This window comes from Xenopus laevis, chromosome 9_10L (genome assembly GCF_017654675.1).
Source record: "Xenopus laevis strain J_2021 chromosome 9_10L, Xenopus_laevis_v10.1, whole genome shotgun sequence".
NCBI lineage: Eukaryota > Metazoa > Chordata > Amphibia > Anura > Pipidae > Xenopus > Xenopus laevis.
In genome coordinates this window covers 99,327,642-99,346,728 of record NC_054387.1, presented here as the reverse complement: position 1 = coordinate 99,346,728, position 19,087 = coordinate 99,327,642, and the positions used below count along the sequence as shown (strand labels likewise).

The 19,087-nt window shown below is 38.3% G+C and overlaps 1 protein-coding gene across 6 annotated transcripts in view; it reads right to left on the bottom strand.

Annotated features, from left to right (window-relative positions):
- The window catches only part of clec16a.L (C-type lectin domain family 16 member A L homeolog), a 130,655-nt gene that overhangs the window by 13,305 nt on the left and 98,263 nt on the right, over positions 1–19,087 (bottom strand). For all 6 annotated transcript variants that reach the window (XM_041576983.1, XM_041576982.1, XM_018236297.2 and 3 more), the window contains one exon: positions 1,426–1,581. In XM_041576983.1, the coding sequence (XP_041432917.1) occupies positions 1,426–1,581 (156 nt within the window). The remainder of the gene's footprint in view (positions 1–1,425; positions 1,582–19,087) is intronic.

Below are 19,087 nucleotides of genomic sequence, written 5' to 3'. Positions count from 1 at the left end.
CCAAAAAGATGATGTTGTTCTAGGTGCAAGCTTAAACACTATTAAGGTACTTGCACCTATATACACACACCTTATACAAGGGGTCCCCAAACTTTTTTACCCGTCAGCCACATCAAAAATAAAGAGTTGGGGAGCAACACAGGAATGCAAAATTTTTCTGAGATGCCAAAAAAGGGCTAAAATTGGCTATTTGGTGGCCCCTTCGTGGACTGGCAGACTACAGGAGGCTCTATATAGCAGTACACCTGGTTTTTATGCAACCAAAACTCATCTCCAAGCCTGGAATTCCAAACTAGGCACCTGCTTTGAGGCCACTATGAGCACCATCCAAGGCATTGGAGAGCAACATGTTGCTCACAAGCTACTGGTTGGGCATCACTGCCTTATACCTTGAACTGAGCACCACTATGCCAGTTCAACCTGCTCTCATGTGCAAAGTACAATAAGCATGGATGCAAATAGCCTGGAATTAGCCCCAACCTTAAAAGGCTGTCACTTTCACATTCCCCTTAGCGTGTCGTGCCATCACACTCAACTTTCATCAAGTGAATACCATGCTAATGCCATTACTGACACCATGTCATTCAATGTGCTAGACGTGACAACTAAATCTTGCCCTGCAATTAGCAGATGATTTACAGACTCTAATTTAGATCTTATTGGTAAATGCAAGATGCTTTGAGACAAGGTAAAAGCCACAATGACAATGTCCTCAGTTGGCTCAGCCAAACTCAAGCCTGTATTTAATAGAACACTACATCTAAAAATGCTGCACAATGCCCAGTTAAGAATTATTAAGACCAATTGATTTTTACAGATTTTAAGTAAAAGAATTCTCCTAGTGTAGATGACAGTATATCCTAATATTATTTGGTTAAATACAGTGAAGGTAAATGTGTATATGTTGCCCTCTATAAAAACAACTAGGGAATCTGAAGCTTACTGGCCAGGAAAGTCTAACCTTTGTTTATAACCTCTCCCTTATGCCAAATGTAGGCAATGTCAAGAGGTTCAGTCCAAACAGAAAAGGTGTAAAACCTTTATCTTCACAGGAAACATATCCTCACTCACCGACTTGTAACTCTGTTGCCATTATTGTAGTTTGCTATAAGCCACATGAAATTTATTGAAGCTATTAAGTGCAATGGGTCCAAGGCAGGAGCCTCCTCAATCCTTTTGCATTCCACATACCATGTATACTATATAGCTTCTAATAATAGGAGGAGTTTAATTCCCTGTTGCAATTTCAGTGTGCTTGCCTCTACACAATTGCAAGGCAATCTGTACAATCATGGATGAAATCCAGCATCTAAATTGTTGCTTTATTAATTTATTCTTGCAGATTTATGATTTAGCCCCAACTTCTCTGAAGCTTCAGCTGCACCCATGATACAATGACACACTCCCTAAGGGGGGTCATATTACCTGACGGACTGTGCAGTGTGGAGGGAGTGGACGTTAAGCTGGTGGTTCCAGAATCACAAACTCCGGTGCTTCCGCTGGAGCTGCCACTGGAAGGAGGGGATGGTGAGGATGCTGGGGATGAACTGTGCTGGTTTATACACTGTGCCACCGCAAAGCCTGCAAAGAAACACCATTCATTAGCATCAATTCACAAACAAAATGAATGACAGCCCTACAGTATATCCAAACAGTGCAGTGCAACAGATGCAGTAGGACTGATACTTGACAAGCATCATGGTGGATATGAATTGAGACTTTCTTGTGATGAAAATGAAATGCAAAGATGCAAATATTCCTGCAGTAGTTCTCACTATGGGGCATTTTTGCTTGTAACAGTCGTAATTATCCCATTGCAAAACTTTAAAATACAACAATTTATCAAGAGCTCCATGGTGTTATTTCGCCTTTTTGTCCAGGCTGTTAATCTACCATTTTAAAGATACAGCACACATTATCTATGTCCTACCCAGTACTCTAGCAGCATACGTGTGTCATTGCTTTAGGGCTAGTCCACACGGGGAGATAGCGACGCGTTTGCGGTCGCGGCGACAAAGCGCCGCGACAGTCGCCGCGACCGGCGCAGGCGACAGTTTTGTATGGGCGCCTATGTAAAAACGCCTGTGCTAACCACACGAGGCGATGCGCTTTTCAACAGTCGCCTGAAAAAGCCTGGCGAGGCATTTTCAGGCGACTGTTGAAAAGCGCATCGCCTCGTGTGGTTAGCACAGGCGTTTTTACATAGGCGCCCATACAAAACTGTCGCCTGCGCCGGTCGCGGCGCTTTGTCGCCGCGACCGCAAACGCGTCGCTATCTCCCCGTGTGGACTAGCCCTTATGGTGATACTTTGCCAGTGTTATTACCCATAACAAACGAATAAGTAAAATAGCATAATCATGCATATATATGTAGTGATGGGCGAATCTGTCCCGTTTGGCTTCGCCCAAAAATTTCACAAACTCCAAAACAATTAGCAACATGGCGAAAAGCGTATGCATTGAAGTCAATGTATCAAAAGTATTGATGTGTGACATTTTTTTTATTTTTTTTGATTTACATGTTGTTATTTATAAATGTAATTGCAACTGCAATTGCAACAGAAAGTTGTTTTCTGGTTCTGATTCTTAAAACAATGAAACAGAAAGCAGGTCTGTTAAACACGAGTATTTAATAAATGAGCCCCACTGTGGTGCAGATAAGTGCTGAATGCAGTTGGACTGCAACTTGTAGATTATAGATTCTAATGGGTTGGTGATGGGGAATAAAAGGTCATCAGCATATGATAATATTTTATGCTGTCGACTAGTGACATTGATTCCATGTATGTATGGGTTTTGTCTGATTGTGTTTAAGAAGGGTTCAAGAGATAGGATAAAGAGGAAAGGAGAAAGCGGGCATCTTTGCCTCGTGCCGTTCTTAATTAGGATTGGAGAAGATAGTGTGCCATTGACCTTTACTTGGGCTATAGGATTGGTGTAAAGTGATTGTATCCAGGTTAGGATATTTGATCCCAGTCCATAGTATTTCAGGCATTCTATGATATAGTGCCAGTTGACTCTATCAAATGCCTTTTCAGCATCTGTGGATAGTAGTAACAATTTAATTTGTCTCTTCTTGGCTATATAGAGTAGGTCTAACAATCTCGTGGTATTATCGCGTGCCTCTCTACCCGGTACAAATCCTACCTGTTCTAAACCTATTAGGTAGGGGATAAAGTTTTGCAGTCTGGTTGCTGTTATCTTGGCCAGGAGTTTAACATCACCATTTATTAGAGAAATTGGGTGGTAATTACCAGGGTCTACAGCAGGTTTACCGGGTTTCTGTATCAGCATGATTTATTGTTTTTAATGTCTTCTAGTGCATTAGTTAAGTGTGGCAGGAGTACCCCTTGAAATGCTTTGTAGTAAATTATAGGGTAGTCATCTGGTCCTGGGCTCTTGCCTGTAGGAGTGTTGCTTAGAGCTAATTTGACTTCATCTATTGTTATTTCCTGCTCTAGTGCTTGCGACATCTTGTTGTTTCAGTTTTGGTATATTCGATTTGTTCAAGTAGTCTTATATTAGGTTTGTGGCTATGTGTTTGGAGTGTCGGTGTGGGTCTTCTAGCTGGTACAGCTTCGTTGAATCACCAAGTGTTTGTTCGGGGGGCGGAAGTAGGCGGTTGTAAATATAATGCAATGGGCGCATGATCAGACCAAGTGCGGTCATGTATTTTAGTAGAAAGTACTTCTTTTAGGCTAATGTGCGACACTAGGAAAAGATCTATTCTAGTATATACGTTATATCGATGTGAGTAGAAAGTATAATCCCTTGTGGTGGGATGTTGTATATGCCAAGCGTCTATAGCCTGAAGGTTATGCAGTAGTTTCTTCAGCATTACGATGCGCAGCAATTTTTACATGTGCGACTTTTTTGTCCAAATGCATCAAAGTCAATCATTTTGACACGTGACGTTGCCGCTAATTTTTTTGTTGGTGAATTTTTGCAGAAGTTTTGCAAAACAATTCGCAGGTGGCGAAATGCAGAAATTCACCACAAATCCATGGCTGGCGAATAAATTCACCCATCACTAGGAGCATGTAAATGTGTTTGAAAATACATTATTTAGCATAAACCCTCCTAATTCAGGGGGTTTTAGTCCCCAGTGACAAATGACCTCCTCTTTGGGCGACTATTCTCCCAGAAAAGCCTTCCCGCCGCTAGAATATAAATTGCCAGCGGGATGGCACTCGGAGCGCTTCGGAGGCACTCAGAAAACGAAGTGACCTTAGTGCCATCCCACCGGCAATTTAGATTCTAGCCAGCTGGAAAGTTTTTTCGGGGAGATTAGTCGCCCAAAAAAGAGGCGATTTGTCACTGGGCGAGTAAATCTCCCCGAATCTTAGCCTAAGTATGTAAAAAGGGTGTTTACTTGTATAAGCTATAAAAGCAGCTGTACAATTGTATATGTTAGGCAAAACAGAAAACTACAGTTGATTCTGTTACTGCTGCATAACCCATATGTTTCCAGTTATTTCTTTAAAAACATACTGCAGTCATAGGACTTTATAGCTCAGCTCTTATTCTAAATAATCAGCTGTATTTACCAGTGGTGTTCAAAGGACTTTACCACAGAACTACAGAGAAGTACGGTGAACAGGAAAAGGGTTTCCCTGAGGTTAAGCCAATCCCGGAGTTCAGATAAGTTCAAGTACATTCAGTGGAAATATTCAGATTCGCGCCTATAGGGTTTTCCTGACTAAACTGAATTAATGTTTTAAAAAAAAAAAAAAAAGTTTTAATTACCTGAAAGGTAATTATGTTACACACACATATATAGGGTTGAGTGCAGGGGACTCTTGTATTTCTTTCTCTCTCTCTCTCTCTCTCTCTCTCTCTCTCTCTCTCTCTCTCTCTGTGTTAAAATCAGCAAAAGCTTTACGATTCCATCCTTTTTTCTGGCGACTAGGTATGAGGCATCCATAAATGTATTAAATATTAGTATATCTAGAAATGATCTTCTAGTGAGTGAAGCACAAACAGGGAAACATTATAATTAGCCTTCTCCCTGTTTTCATCAACCAATTTTCCTGTTCTGATTCAAAGCAATGTAGCAATTCAGCAATGTCCCTTTCATTTTCAATATTTGCTTTCCTGATGGCTTTTGCATGTTCAATGAGCCTTTTACATAATAAAAGTTTCAGATTACCATATTAAATTAAATGCCATACCCCCATACGCAATAAAAGGCACTACGTTTGCCCAGTAACCTATAGCAACCAATCCTATGTGTGCCTTTGATGTTACATGTACAGGGCTATACGATATACTGTATAGTGTTATGTAAGTATGATGTAAACCGTGATATTTGGAGACAATTTGCAATTGGTACATTTTTGTGGAATTTCAAGAGCTGATTGCTAGGGACCAATTTACTCTAGCGACCAGTGGATCAAATGAGCAACTAAGAGATGAGTTGGAGAGGCCCTGAATAAAAGGATAAGTAATACAAAGGAACAATGTTAATTACATTATAGCTTCACATAGCAAATATTTGTTTCTGATAAAGTCACTGATCCAATTTGTAAGCTGGAAAGAGGCAAACATTTAAATAAAAAATGAAAATCAGCTGAAAAGTTAATAAATGGACGGTCTATAAAATACTAAAAGTTAATTTAAAGCTACTTTACCCCTTTTCAACCATAAAGGTACTTTAGTAGCATTTTAAAGACAATTCGTCCTATGGGTTTCAACCTGTGAAGATAACGCATAGATGCTCTATGTTCCAAAGAAGCAGTTACTGAGGAAGAAGGCATGTAGGAAAATGTAATGAAAAGACTAATACATAGGTTTTTCTTTACTCACTACTACAGAATATTGATTGCTGTCTACACATATTTCACATACAGAATATACAAGTAAACTAATAAGTAAACTTTAGATGGAAAACACATTTCTACAAAAAAACTTAAAAAACAAAATGCATTCTGAATAAAGCCACATACATGTCTGTAATTCACATTGTAATAAGAACTGAACATTATAACCCCAGGATTCTTTGAAAAGAATTGTCTGACATTACTAAGGCACTACAAATTTCCCAGAATTACTTCTCATTATGAAACCAATTCCTTAGTAAGATGTGAAGCCAACCAGAATGTCCAGATTTCTTAAAAAACTCCTTCTATTAATCTTGGGTAGTGCTACTGAAGAACCATGAGCAGTGACTTTCCCAAGAAAAATATGCAATGATAAAATAGAAAAAGCTTGTGACTTGTAGTATCACAAGTAATTTGTTGCTTCAGGCACTATCAAAACTGCAATGATTGAAGTAGATATTCACAATTCAATTAACTTTTAAAATATTCCATATGGAACATGATGCACTGCCAGATGTCTTCATTTTTGGGGTCTAAATTATTTGTTGGGGAGAAAATAAAATACTAAATGAAAGTACTGGTAATACCCGTAGTTATCTAAGCAGTAACTATAATTATTATTATGCAGTTTAGCTCATAATTGTGCTTTTCTTTATGCTCAAATATATGGGCAGGGAAGTACATTTGTGTTAATTGTGTTATCTTGAATAGCCAGGGCTCAGTCAATATCTTAATGTAGGACTCCCCAACCTTTTTCACCAGTGAGCCACATTTAAATGTAAAAAGTGTAGGGAGCCACGCAAGCATGAAAATAGGTCCAGGGGGTGCCAAAAAAGGGCTGTCATTGGTTATTTAGTAGCCTATATATGGACTGGCAGCCTACATGAGGCTTTCTTTGGCAGTAAATCTGTTTTTTATGCAACCTAAACTTGCCACCAAAGCAGGAATTAAAAAATAAGCAACTTCTTTGAGGCCACTAAGAGCAACATCTAAGGGGTTGGGGAGCAACATGTTGCTCACGAGCCACTGGTTGGGCATCACTGTCTTAATGTATTCTATATAAAAGTTCTCTCTCTTTCTTACCACACAGAGGATTAAACTTGCCTGTTACAGAACCAGAAAGGAAGTCATTATTGGAGTACAATGTTGCTCTTGACTGACCTATCTTTTTTACACCCATAGCTGCTATGTAACCAAGTCTTTTATTGATTCCATCTTTATTGTCTTGCATTGAACAGTTCAGTAATAGGTATAACACACAAAAGAGAAACACATACAGTTATGGGACCTGTTATCCAGAATGCTGGGGCCTGGGGTTTTCCAGATAACGGATCTTTCCGTAATTTGGATCTTTATACCTTAAAGGTGGTCAGACGTAACACTTACGATCTTTCTTGGAAATGATCTTTCCCAGAAAGATCGTTCGTTTCAATACACACGTTTAGCGATGAATCGTCGGATATACAGGTAGAAACAATGGAATTCTACCTGTATCTGACGATTCAGCACTAACAATGGCCGATGTTTGAGTGCCTTCAAAGGTGCCCGATCAAAATGTTCCATCCAGCCCGATAGACGAGCTGACTGATATCCAAGTCTTCTGCCGATATAGGTTGGCTCTTTTCCACCATACACGCACCGAATATCGTACAGAATTTGTTTTGTACGATATTATCTGTGCGTCTATGGACACCTTAAATCCACTAGAAAACCATGTAAATATTAAATAAACCCAATAGGCTGGTTTTGCTTCCAATAAGGATTAATTATATCTAAATTGGAATCAAGTACAAGGTACTGTATTATTATTAAAGAGAAAAAGGAAATCATTTTTAAAAATCTGGATTATTTGGATAAAATGGAGTCTATGGAGTCTATGGAGAGCTTTCTGGATAGCAGTTATCCAGATAATGTATAAAGAATAAGTAAACCTTAAAAATAAGTGAATTTAAAATGAATGAAGGTGATATTATGAGCACTTTTGCCATTTACATTTATTTATTTTGTTTTTATTCCAAGATATGAAGGGATACATGTACTGTTAATATGAATGAATTTTGTTACAACAGCGCCATCTGCCGGTCAGTTTCCCACCAGTCTGACCACCAAGTACGGTATATACTCGAGTATAAGCCGATCCGAGTATAAGCCGAGGTACCTAATTTTACCTACGAAAACTGGGAAAACTTATTGACTCTAGTATAAGCCTAGACACAACTACAGCCCTGTCTCCCAGCAGCGCACCTTCCGCCAAAGAGACTCCCCCAGCGATCAACCGGACTTCTTTGCAAAGTTGATGGTGACAGAGAATTGTGCAGAGAGTGCTGTGTGTCATAAAACCATCACTGATCTTTCGTATAACCAACAGATGGCGCTGTGTGATATTGCCATCACTGTTAATCCTTTATTCAACCAACAGATGGCGCTGTGTGATATTGCAGTTACTTTTATTCTTTGATATAACCAACAGATGGCGCTGTGTGATATTGCAGTTACTTTTATTCTTTGATATAACCAACAGATGGCGCTGTGTGATATTGCCATCACTGTTAATCCTTTATTCAACCAACAGATGGCGCTGTGTGATATTGCAGTTACTTTTATTCTTTGATATAACCAACAGATGGCGCTGTGTGATATTGCAGTCACTGTTATTCTTTGATACAACCAACAGATGGCACTGTGTGATATTGCAGTTACTGTTATTCTTTGATATAACCAACAGATGGCGCTGTGTGATATTGCCATCACTGTTAATCCTTTATTCAACCAACAGATGGCGCTGTGTGATATTGCAGTTACTTTTATTCTTTGATATAACCAACAGATGGCGCTGTGTGATATTGCAGTCACTGTTATTCTTTGATACAACCAACAGATGGCGCTGTGTGATATTGCAGTCACTGTAATTCTTTCATAAAACCAACAGAGGGCATTGTGGGATATTGCAGTCTCTCCCCAAGTGAACTGTTGGTATAGGAATGATTAAAAGTGACTGCAATCTCGGCTACTGCCCGATGACCCGAGTATAAGCCGAGGTAGACTTTTTCAGCACATTTTGGATGCTGAAAAACTCGGCTTATACTCGAGTATATACGGTAGTCAAGGAAGTTGTCAGGAGAAAGAAAGAGGCTGCTCTGGTGTTCTTCTGCTTAGGAAAAAAAATTAGAAACCTTTCTCACATCTTTCCTAAGCAGAAGAACATCAGAGCAGCCTCTTTCTTTCACCTGACAACTTCCTTGACTACTTGGTGGTCAGACTAGTTGGAAACTGACCAGCAGGTGGCGCTGTTGTAACAAAATTCATTCATATTAACAGTACATGTATCCCTTAATATCTTGGAATAAAAACAAAATAAATAATGAATGTACATTGCAAAATTTCTTAGCATAGCATCCTCGTCAATTTTAAATTCACTTATTTTAAAGGTTTACTTATCCTATAAGTAAGTTAACTGGAGGTACTTTTCAAAATCAAAGGGATTAAACATCTTATCAACAAGAAGCTCAACACTAGTGATTTTCAAATCTCCCCAGTTAAACATTAGTAGTAGTTAGAAAAATGGCATAAGAATCCATAAATAAATAATTTTAAGGATGTGCCAAAATGATTCAGGATCCATAGTCCGAAATGTTTTCAAGTGTTCATTTGGTTTATTTCCCTGGTATATCCCAAGAAGTAAACCTAATTATGCCCCTAAAATGCCTATCAATAAACTCATACATATCTTTAGTTTTCATTGTTTAATAGAAATAAAAGATTTAGTAACAATTATTATACAAATTACATAGAATGATTGCAACCCGACTGCATCAGAAATGCATGCTGGGAAAATGGATCATTACAATTCTGCCCAGTTGCTGGTGGAGTATATTTTGTGCAGGGCAGTCTTTGCATATTTGCAGTTTGGGCAGCAGTGTTTCTAGTGACCATGATTTACACATAACAGGGCTGGGAAGGTTATGAAATGACATTATCTGTAGCAGATTTCTTTGCAGTTCTGTTGTGGTAGTGTTTCAGAGAACAGAATTTTATTGGCGCTATCTGGACTTTTAACAATCTCATTTCACAGAACTCATTTTTATCAACCAGGAGGTTTCTGGGCAGGTTAGCTGCAATGCAGTTTTCTCTGCACCAACGTCTCACCACAGTATGTGTTCTGGTTAATAGGTGGGGAAATGATTATTATTAACATGTATTTTTAGCGCGCCAACATATTGCGCAATTTCTGTAGTGGGAAATGGGTTTACAGTCAGTGTTTCAGTTCTGGTCAAAGCCACAGTGTGGGTTAGACTGAGCGCTGGTGATTTTCTTTCAGTTTAAGTTATGTTTAAAATGTTCTGTATTCTACATTGTACCAACATATGCATACGTTTTATGGGATCTGTGTGGCATACTAAATAGTGAAAAGGGGTGAACAGCTAAAATGAATGTAAAAGTACACATGGACAAAAAAATTCTACCAAATCAGCTGTGGGTCCCAACTCTGTGCAGATTGGAATTATCAGATGAGGGAATGAATAGTGTGATTTGAGTAATTGGAGGGCTGTTGAACTATTGAAAAATGACCTGTATTGGCCACAAGTGTGTAGCCAAGTCGGCTGATTATCTGGAGCTTTGGGCATTTAGGTCAAATGCAGCATAACTGGTCAAAGAATAAAAGGACAAGGGGGCACAAAGAAAAATGGAAGAGATGAGGAACATGAGAGCGACATTAGTAGATATTTAGAACAGACATACAGCTGATATAGTGGAGACAACTATATCATATCCACCTACCTTTTATGTGTGATCTCCTACTTTGCTGTCCTAAATGCAACAGCCGCACATTATAGAATGAGAACTGACTGTGGCGACAGCCCATGGACAATGTCCAACTGATGCAGTCTAACAGATAGGGCCTCACCCAGGCACTGCATTCATGCTACAGCCAAAATCTACCACAGCAGCTCCCCATTCTGTAATTAATTCTGAGATTCCCCTGCCTCTCCGGTGTCGGCATACACTGTTGTACTGGTTTAGCCACAGCTCAAAACAGAGAAACATATAGTAAGTGATAACTTTTATTGCTTAATTTAGTAGCTTACAAAGTGTGAGCTTTTGGGACAACTTAGGTCCCACGCTCAGGCATGGTATAATGCAGTAATCTGTTTTGTATGTAGAAAATATTTCCAAGCCTCCCTGAGCCAAAACTCCCAGCAAAGAGGTAATGGCAGTACTAAGGTAAAGCATCTACAGAAATGTAATAAAGTCTCAAATCCCCCTAGCAGCATCAGGGTAATATAAACAATAATTCTATCTGGACATAAGGCTACTGTTAAGGCTACATTGTAGGGTATCGAATTCATGTATAAATGTATGCTTCCACTCATTTTACTACTACTGCCCATTAGTATGGTGACTCAAAGTTCATCAATACTGCATCATTGCTGCAGAAATACGCCGCTACTGGGCAGGGCAGCCATCAGGGGGGACAGGGGGGAGAGTTGTAGGGGGCCCCGAGGGTAAGGGGGGCCCTGCCACGCCACACTTACTTGATTAGCCAGGCCCCCCATCTTTCTGAGAGCTGCTGACTTCGGGAAGGTATGGACGTTTAAGGGGCCCTGGCAACCAATTTTCTTATAATGTGTTGGTGGGGGCCCTGGCCACCAATTTTGGCCACCAATTTTTTTTTCTCATGTGGGGTCCTAGCCACCAATATTTTTTTAATTGGGGGGCCTGGCCACAAATGTTTTTTTATGGGGGGCCCTGACCACCAATATCTTTTTATTTTTTATTAACATGTGGGAACTCTAGCCACCAATATTTTTTTTGTTTTTTTTACTGTGTGGTGGGGGGCGGACCTGTGGGGTGGGGAGGGCGGACCTGTAGGTGGGGCTTGCGGTGGGCACAGCCCAGGGGGCCCAGGAAATTTTGTTGTATGGGGCCCTGTGATTTCTGATGGCGGTCCTGCTACTGGGGCATCTGTTTTTCCACAATTAATATTGGATGTGTGGAGAGGACATCTGCTGGCAGTTTGCAGTTTCGGCAATCTAGTTGTTAGGGTCCAAATTACCCTAGCAACCATGCATTGATTTGTATAAGAGACTGGAATATTAATAAATAAATAGATAAATATAATAAATAGGAGAGGGAATGACTTTTGAGCCCCTGAAATTAAGTGATTGTGTTAAAAAAAAAAAAAGGCTTTAGTTCCTCACATTTTTATGCAATCCACTGAATTAAAGCTGAAAGTCTGCAGTTCAACTGCATCTGAGTTGTCATTTAAAATTCATTGTGGTAATGTACAGAACCAAAATTAGAAAAAAGTTGCCTCTGTCCAAAGATTTATGGCCTAACTGTAACTTAAAGGTGAACCATCCCTATAAAGTTTGATGGTTTTCTGCAAACCAGCAGGGAGGTTCTGGGAATAGATTTTTCAGAAAAAGCACACACACCCCCAAATAAAGGTAAATGCTTGCGGCTACACAGCCTCAAAGAACTTAAATATACTTAGAAAAAGGCCTTTTTCTGAGAAAATAAATAAAAGCCCTTAAATTAACTGTACTACTTTCTAATCTTTGTTTTATGATAAATAGAGGTTTTTCTGGCTACAGATCTTTTGCTTTAAAAGTGCATTTTAAGAATCTGTTAAAATGATTTTTCTCTTCAGATAAGTGCCATGTGAAGTACGAGGTACCCATAATTCACTGTGATTGGTTAATATTGGGGCCAGCTGTCTTGCAATCACATATTTCACAAGACATGAGACATAGAGCACTAGTTTCTCTTTTGTTCCCCAGATTATTTCTTGGGATGGGAGTAGCCAGTGTTTACAGTGATGGGAAATATCTGTGGAATTGATCAGTATTTCATAATATGCAATTGTGTGGCAAGAATAAAGAATAATATACTGTTTCCACATAACCGTTGGTGGCTTATGAGAAATGATCAGCATTTCAAATGTAACTTATTCCATTGCATTGGGAGGAATGTTGATTTGTCACGTTCCTTACCTTCACTCATTTCTTCTGACCTACTTCACTAAAGCAGCATCATATCTTTACTAGAACCTATTATACAAGAGTTCTTGAAGCAATACAACTGCAGTGTAAGGTGACAAACATAAAAGCATACATATAGATCATTAGTAGTACGGGTATGGGATCCGTTATCAGGAAACCCGTTATCAAGAAAGGTCAGAAATTACAGAATTTTACTTTATTGCTTGGAATTCTTCAGGGAGCAGTACCAATAATCAGGGCTGTCATCAGAAGTGTTGTGGGGGGGGGGCAATTAGAAATACTTTCCTCCTGAGAATTAAGGATCTTGAAAGGGATTTTAAGGAATGAGCAGGGTTTGAGCAAATTGTAGCAATTTAGCAAGAGTTGGCATGGCTTTTTTTAGACATCTATTTTTATAAAAGAAAAATTAGGGCCCCATTTTTCTGATTTGGCCAGGCCTACCTGGACATTGGGTTAATACCTCATGCACCCTGGAGTAGGCCAATGATTTCTAAGGATGGGCTCTGACCATAAAACTGATTAATTTTTTGCTCTTCGAAATATAACCTTCAATAACATAAAAAAGTGAAAAAATCAGCTATTTTCACTGATTAATGTGATAGATTGTTGGAAGTGTGTAAACTCTTTGAAAGAAAATTCTTGTGAAATGTAATAGCACATGCTGTGCCAATTCCGATCAAAATGTCCACAAAGTCATACCCTCTCTTTTATTATTCTCTGTAATCAGTGTGTGCCAAAGTTTCCTCTGGAAACAATGTACGAGTTAGTTTCCAAAAGAGAAATTGTTATAACAGGAGGAACACATGTGACAATCAGTCCCTGTTGTAAAGATAACAATGTCTTCCGTAGACTCTATTTTATCCAAATAATCCAAATTAGTCCAATTGATTTCCCTTTTCTCTGTAATAATAAACCAGTACCTTGTACTTGATCCAAACTAAGATATACATTAATCTTTATTGAAAGCAAAACCAGTCTAATGGGTTTATTTAAGCTTCAATACTCTTTTTTTTCTTTAGCACACCATTTACTTTTTTCTGGGTGTATCCACTCCAAAGCCACCTCCAAGCCAACCAAATCACTTTCTTGAATAACGGGATATGAAGCACACCATCCTCCAGCTTTGCCTTTAAAGTATTTTATCACATTGGAAAAGTAACTTGGGGAGAACGGTTACCTCAGGTGCATTACACACTAAGTGAACCTCATGCATTCAGTACCCCTTACATCATGTGACAAATTCATTAACCCCTTAACATCATGATACAAAAAGTCCTTATTCCATTGTCATACAGTCTCAATTCTTTTATTTAGTCCCATCGGCATAAGAGAGTCTAATCTTTTTATCCAAACTGCCTCTCTGCTGTTTTCGTAAATATTGCCTCCTCTGATCCTTTCTGTTGCATGTAAAGTGCCCATTAATCCTAATGGGAGAGCCTTTTGTAGGATGTGCTATTGTCTCCCCTCTTATTATCCCATTGCAATGTGCACATTCTCCACAACCAAATGTACCATTTTTAAAGGTGCCAGTAATCCCATATTCTTGTCTTTTTTAGGACCTTTTTTGATAATATTTCTCCTACTGTTTTCCCTTGTCTATATGCCGATGGGACTAAATGAAAGTTTTAGTTTACAATGTTTTTTTATTACAGAATAATGAAAAGACTTTGAGATAGGCTTGAATTTGTAATATGTATTAACTGTTTTTTAATCAAGATGAATTATTTATTTATTACAGGTATTGAATTATGCACCTAAAAAGAATTGAGACTGTATGACAATGGAATAAGGACTTTTTGTATCATGATGTTAAGGGGTTAATGAATCTGGTGATTAGTCACATGATGTAAGTGGTACTAAATGCATGAGGTTCACTTAGTGTCTAATGCACCTGAGGAAAGGTTCTCCCCGAAAGCTTGTGTTACTTTTCTGCTGTAATAAAATGCTTGCAAAGCAGGAGGATGGTGTGCTTCATATCCCGTTATTGAAGAAAGTAATTTATTTAGGGTTTACTTGATTTTCTAGTAGTATGGAGATCCAAATTACAAAAAAAGATCTGTTATCCGAAAAAAAAACAGCATTTCCGAGCATTCTGGATAACAGGCCCCATACCTGTATAATGTCCAGAGAACAATGTAATTCTCCTACCGCACACCTGTAGTTCACCAATCCTGCAAGCTGGTGATGCGTTCCTTCCGTTGACCCGGCCGGGTCCCTTAGCAACCAATGTGTAAATGAAACGGATCCGCACACACAACAATTAATGCAGTCGGGGATTATCCCCTTTTATTCAGCCACGTTGATGTTTGGTGGCTGAATAAAAGGGGATAATCCCCGACTGCATTAATCGTTGTGTGTGCGGATCCGTTTCATTTACACATTAATGTCCAGAGAAAACACTAGCACACACAGAATATATACCAAAAACAACATTTACTTGGAACATATTTAAAAGAATATGTTTAATACAGCCTCTACTTATAATGGGGGGTGAATCTAACCTTTTGTTAAAACAAAGCAGTTTACGCAAGAAGCTTTGAAGGACCTGTACAATGAGACACTGTATTGCATTTCTTTACTGCTGTTTACAGGATTCCAAAGAACTCCGAGCGAGAAACCCCAGAGGAGAGATAAACTATCTCAGTAATTAGCCAAACCCATGTCTTGTTTTTACTGGCCAATTTATTACTCCTTGAAATAGATTGATTGTATGTGACCTCAACAGTAACAATAAAGCATTAAGCTCTGCATCACTGCACCGCAGAAACAAAATAATGACACATGAAGGGGTAATGTCACTGGAGTTGCCACTGGCCAAACTGGTTTGTTGGCCAATATGGCCTGGGGAGGGGCCACAGTAAATATAGGTCATTGCTAGTGACATAATCTGAAGTTTCTATCTACTTTGATCCAGGTATTTCCAAGATTGCCACTCGCATGAATAGGGAATGGTGCAGTTACATGTGGGCGGAGCAACAAATTGCCAAGGTGACACAACTCCTGAAGCTTAAATATATGTCACTGACCCCATCTAAAAGGTAAATTCTCTGTAAGGCTAAACATATATTGTTATTGCCACTTTATATTACTCATTTCTATTCAGGCCCTCTCCTATTCATATTCCAGTCTCTTGTTTAATTCAGTGCATAGTTGCTGGGGTAATTTGAACCATAGCAACCAGAATGCTGAAATAGCAAACTGGAGAGCTTCGTAACGCGTTTCGTAACTTCCGATACATAGTCATAGGTACCTATGACTATGTATCGGAAGATACGAAACGCATCAGGGAATGGATGCTTTTAATATGCTGAAACAAACATTTACTTCTTTTAATCCAACAGGTGAATGGAGTGCTCGTCAAATTTTTTCTATGGACTGACTCACCTATAGCTACGGGCTTGGGGCGATGCATCCGGACCACCACCTGTTTCGGGTGAGCTGTTTTAATACGAATTTTTGAAAGTGTCCGCTAGAGATGAAGTATGCACCACATAGCATAGGCTTAATATAATGTTTTTTGGTGCTTATTATTAGAGGTTTTCACCTCTGTTAAATATATGTGAACGGAACAAAATTTAGCACTTAATTGTTTTGTATACGACAGTAAAAGATCAGTACAATACAAATGAGTTTCAATGTTTTATCTTCGAAACTAACAAACTTACAACTATTCCTATCTTTGAAGCTATAAAATTCTCCAGACTGTTGAAAGACAGGAAATGAAATGTCAGACACCGGAAAAGCAAGATTTATGTGAATCATTTTACATATAACTGTGTGTATATATATATATATATATATATATATATATATATATATATATATATATATATATATATATATATATATATATATATATATATATTTATATATTACCCAACAAATTCTGAATAACTAGTCAAAGAATATACATTCTTATAAAAGATTAGTGATTTAATAATCTATGCTTAGAAATGTGATGTGTCACATGACTCACTGAGCCTTAAACGGGTGGTTCTACATATAAACCACTTTTCCATAAATGTTCATGATTTTTTTTAAATCATTTTTTAAAATAAATGCCTCACCTTGATATTTCAGGCATATAACAATGTAATACAGGTATGGGACAGGTTATCCAGAATGCTCGGGACCTGGTGTTTTCTGGATAAGGGATCTTTCTGTAATTTGGATCTCCAAACCTTATGTCTACTAAAAAAATGATTTAAACATTAAATAAACCTAATAGGATTATTTTGCCTCCTATAAGGATACGCTATATCTTAGCTGGGATCGAGTACACGGTACTGTTTTAATATTACAGAGAAAAGGAAAATGTTAATATTTTCACTAAAATTGAGTCTGTGGGTGATGGTCTTCCTGTAATTGGGAGCTTTCCGGATTACAGGATAAGTAAGGTAACTAGATGTACTTTTCAAAATCAAATGGATTAAAAAAATAAAAATCGGAATAGTGTTTATATTCATATGAAGCTTGCAAAAAACATTATTCTAATTTTTTCTGAGTATTAAAGAATAACTTAGGTCCTATTTTAAAGTGATAAAGCAATAAAAGGAGAAGGGCTGGGTGTTTGAATAAATGCCAGACCAGTCGCAACACCCTGAAATTAGTGAAGAACATCTGATCTGTCAGTCATGTTGGGATGGGGGGCAACACAATCGTCAGTCTGAAATACTTGCATACACTCCTAAATTAAAGAGCTGCATTGCCCAGCCCAGTGTAAATGACAGATCCATTTATTACTCAGTTAGCATTTCAGGAGTCTAAACCTGGCGTTAATACTGGGCAGGGGGAGTCAAATTTATTAATATTGCCATAGATTTAGCGATACTGCCATTGATAGAACATGTCAGCATCACTTTCATTTTATTTCCTCCATAACAACATGTTATAACTATAACTCAGAAAAAAGGGAAAATGAATGGTTTGGTTATCTTGCTGAAAAGGCTTCACTTTTGTTAACCAAAACAAATTGGTTCATATTAAAACTGCCCATTCTCCTGGGTAACGTTGATTATAAAGATGCTGATCTGTACAGATTAATGTAAGTAACAAATCTTTGGGTCTCCATTGATTTTCTTGGACTTCCGAAAAGAATGACAGTTTTCAGATCCCACTGATTTATGTTTATGGTACATTTTTAAAAGGCTGCTTTTTACTTCCCATAAACCATGCCACTAACCATATATTTTTTTAGGATTTATAGAAATAGAAAATGAGAAGAAAAAAAAAGAAACCACCATCTATTTATTTTACAGTTGTCTTGCTTTTTTTTATACGACCATTACACTCTAATATAAAAACCAAAGTTAGTACAAGAAATAGCAACGGATAAGTCAATCTGGGTCTCAATTTGATTGAATTTTCTCCATATGCGAGATACAATGTGGCATAAAAAAATAACACTCCAAAATACACTTTTATGGGCTGGTGGGAAAGGTGTTTTCAGATGATGTAAAGAAATTGTTATAGAAAATAAAGTGTTGGTAGCGTCACATAAATTATCTGTTCATTCTTTACGTTTTTCAATTCAAATCAAAGTCGAATTTGGCCTATTCAATGGTCGAAGCACCTAAAAATTTTAATTCGAAAATTCACTTCGACCTTTGATAAATCTGCCTCTTAAAAGGTATAATGGCTGATTTTCCATTTCATTGGAAGCCAGTGTTGCAAGCATTGAATTGGTTTTATGTGGCATTGGTGGGGTGGATGGCTGCCTTTTTATTCTACGGTTTGGTGCAGCGTTCTATGCAATGACTAACATATCATCCCTACGTTTCTTTTTTTGCCAGCTGAGAGAGTTCCCAGGGAAAGCTGCAGAAGATTACTAACTGGCTCTGATTAGTCACTTAGAAAATAGTCCAGGTACGAAGTGCAGGCCTAAAACCAACAGAACATACCAATCGATCGGTAATCCAAGAAATTCACATTGCAGCACTCAGATGTGTTAAAAAGTATTTATTTGCGCCAAAGACAAAGGGGCACATTTACTTAAGGGCGAAGTGACTAACGCTGGTGAAAATTCACCAGCATGACGTCATTCAAGCACTTCACCAATGGGAGCAGTCATAACTTCGCAAACGAAAGAGACAGACGCTAGTGATCATTCGCACTCTATCAGCAGGCGAATTTTCACTCTGGCGAATGGACGTAACTCTGCAAATTCACTAATTTATGTATTGTCAGAAAAACTATCAGTCTTTATCAGAAAGCTAAAAAAATGGTACTCTAAAGACAAGCTGGACAAGTGAGTAATGTCACACA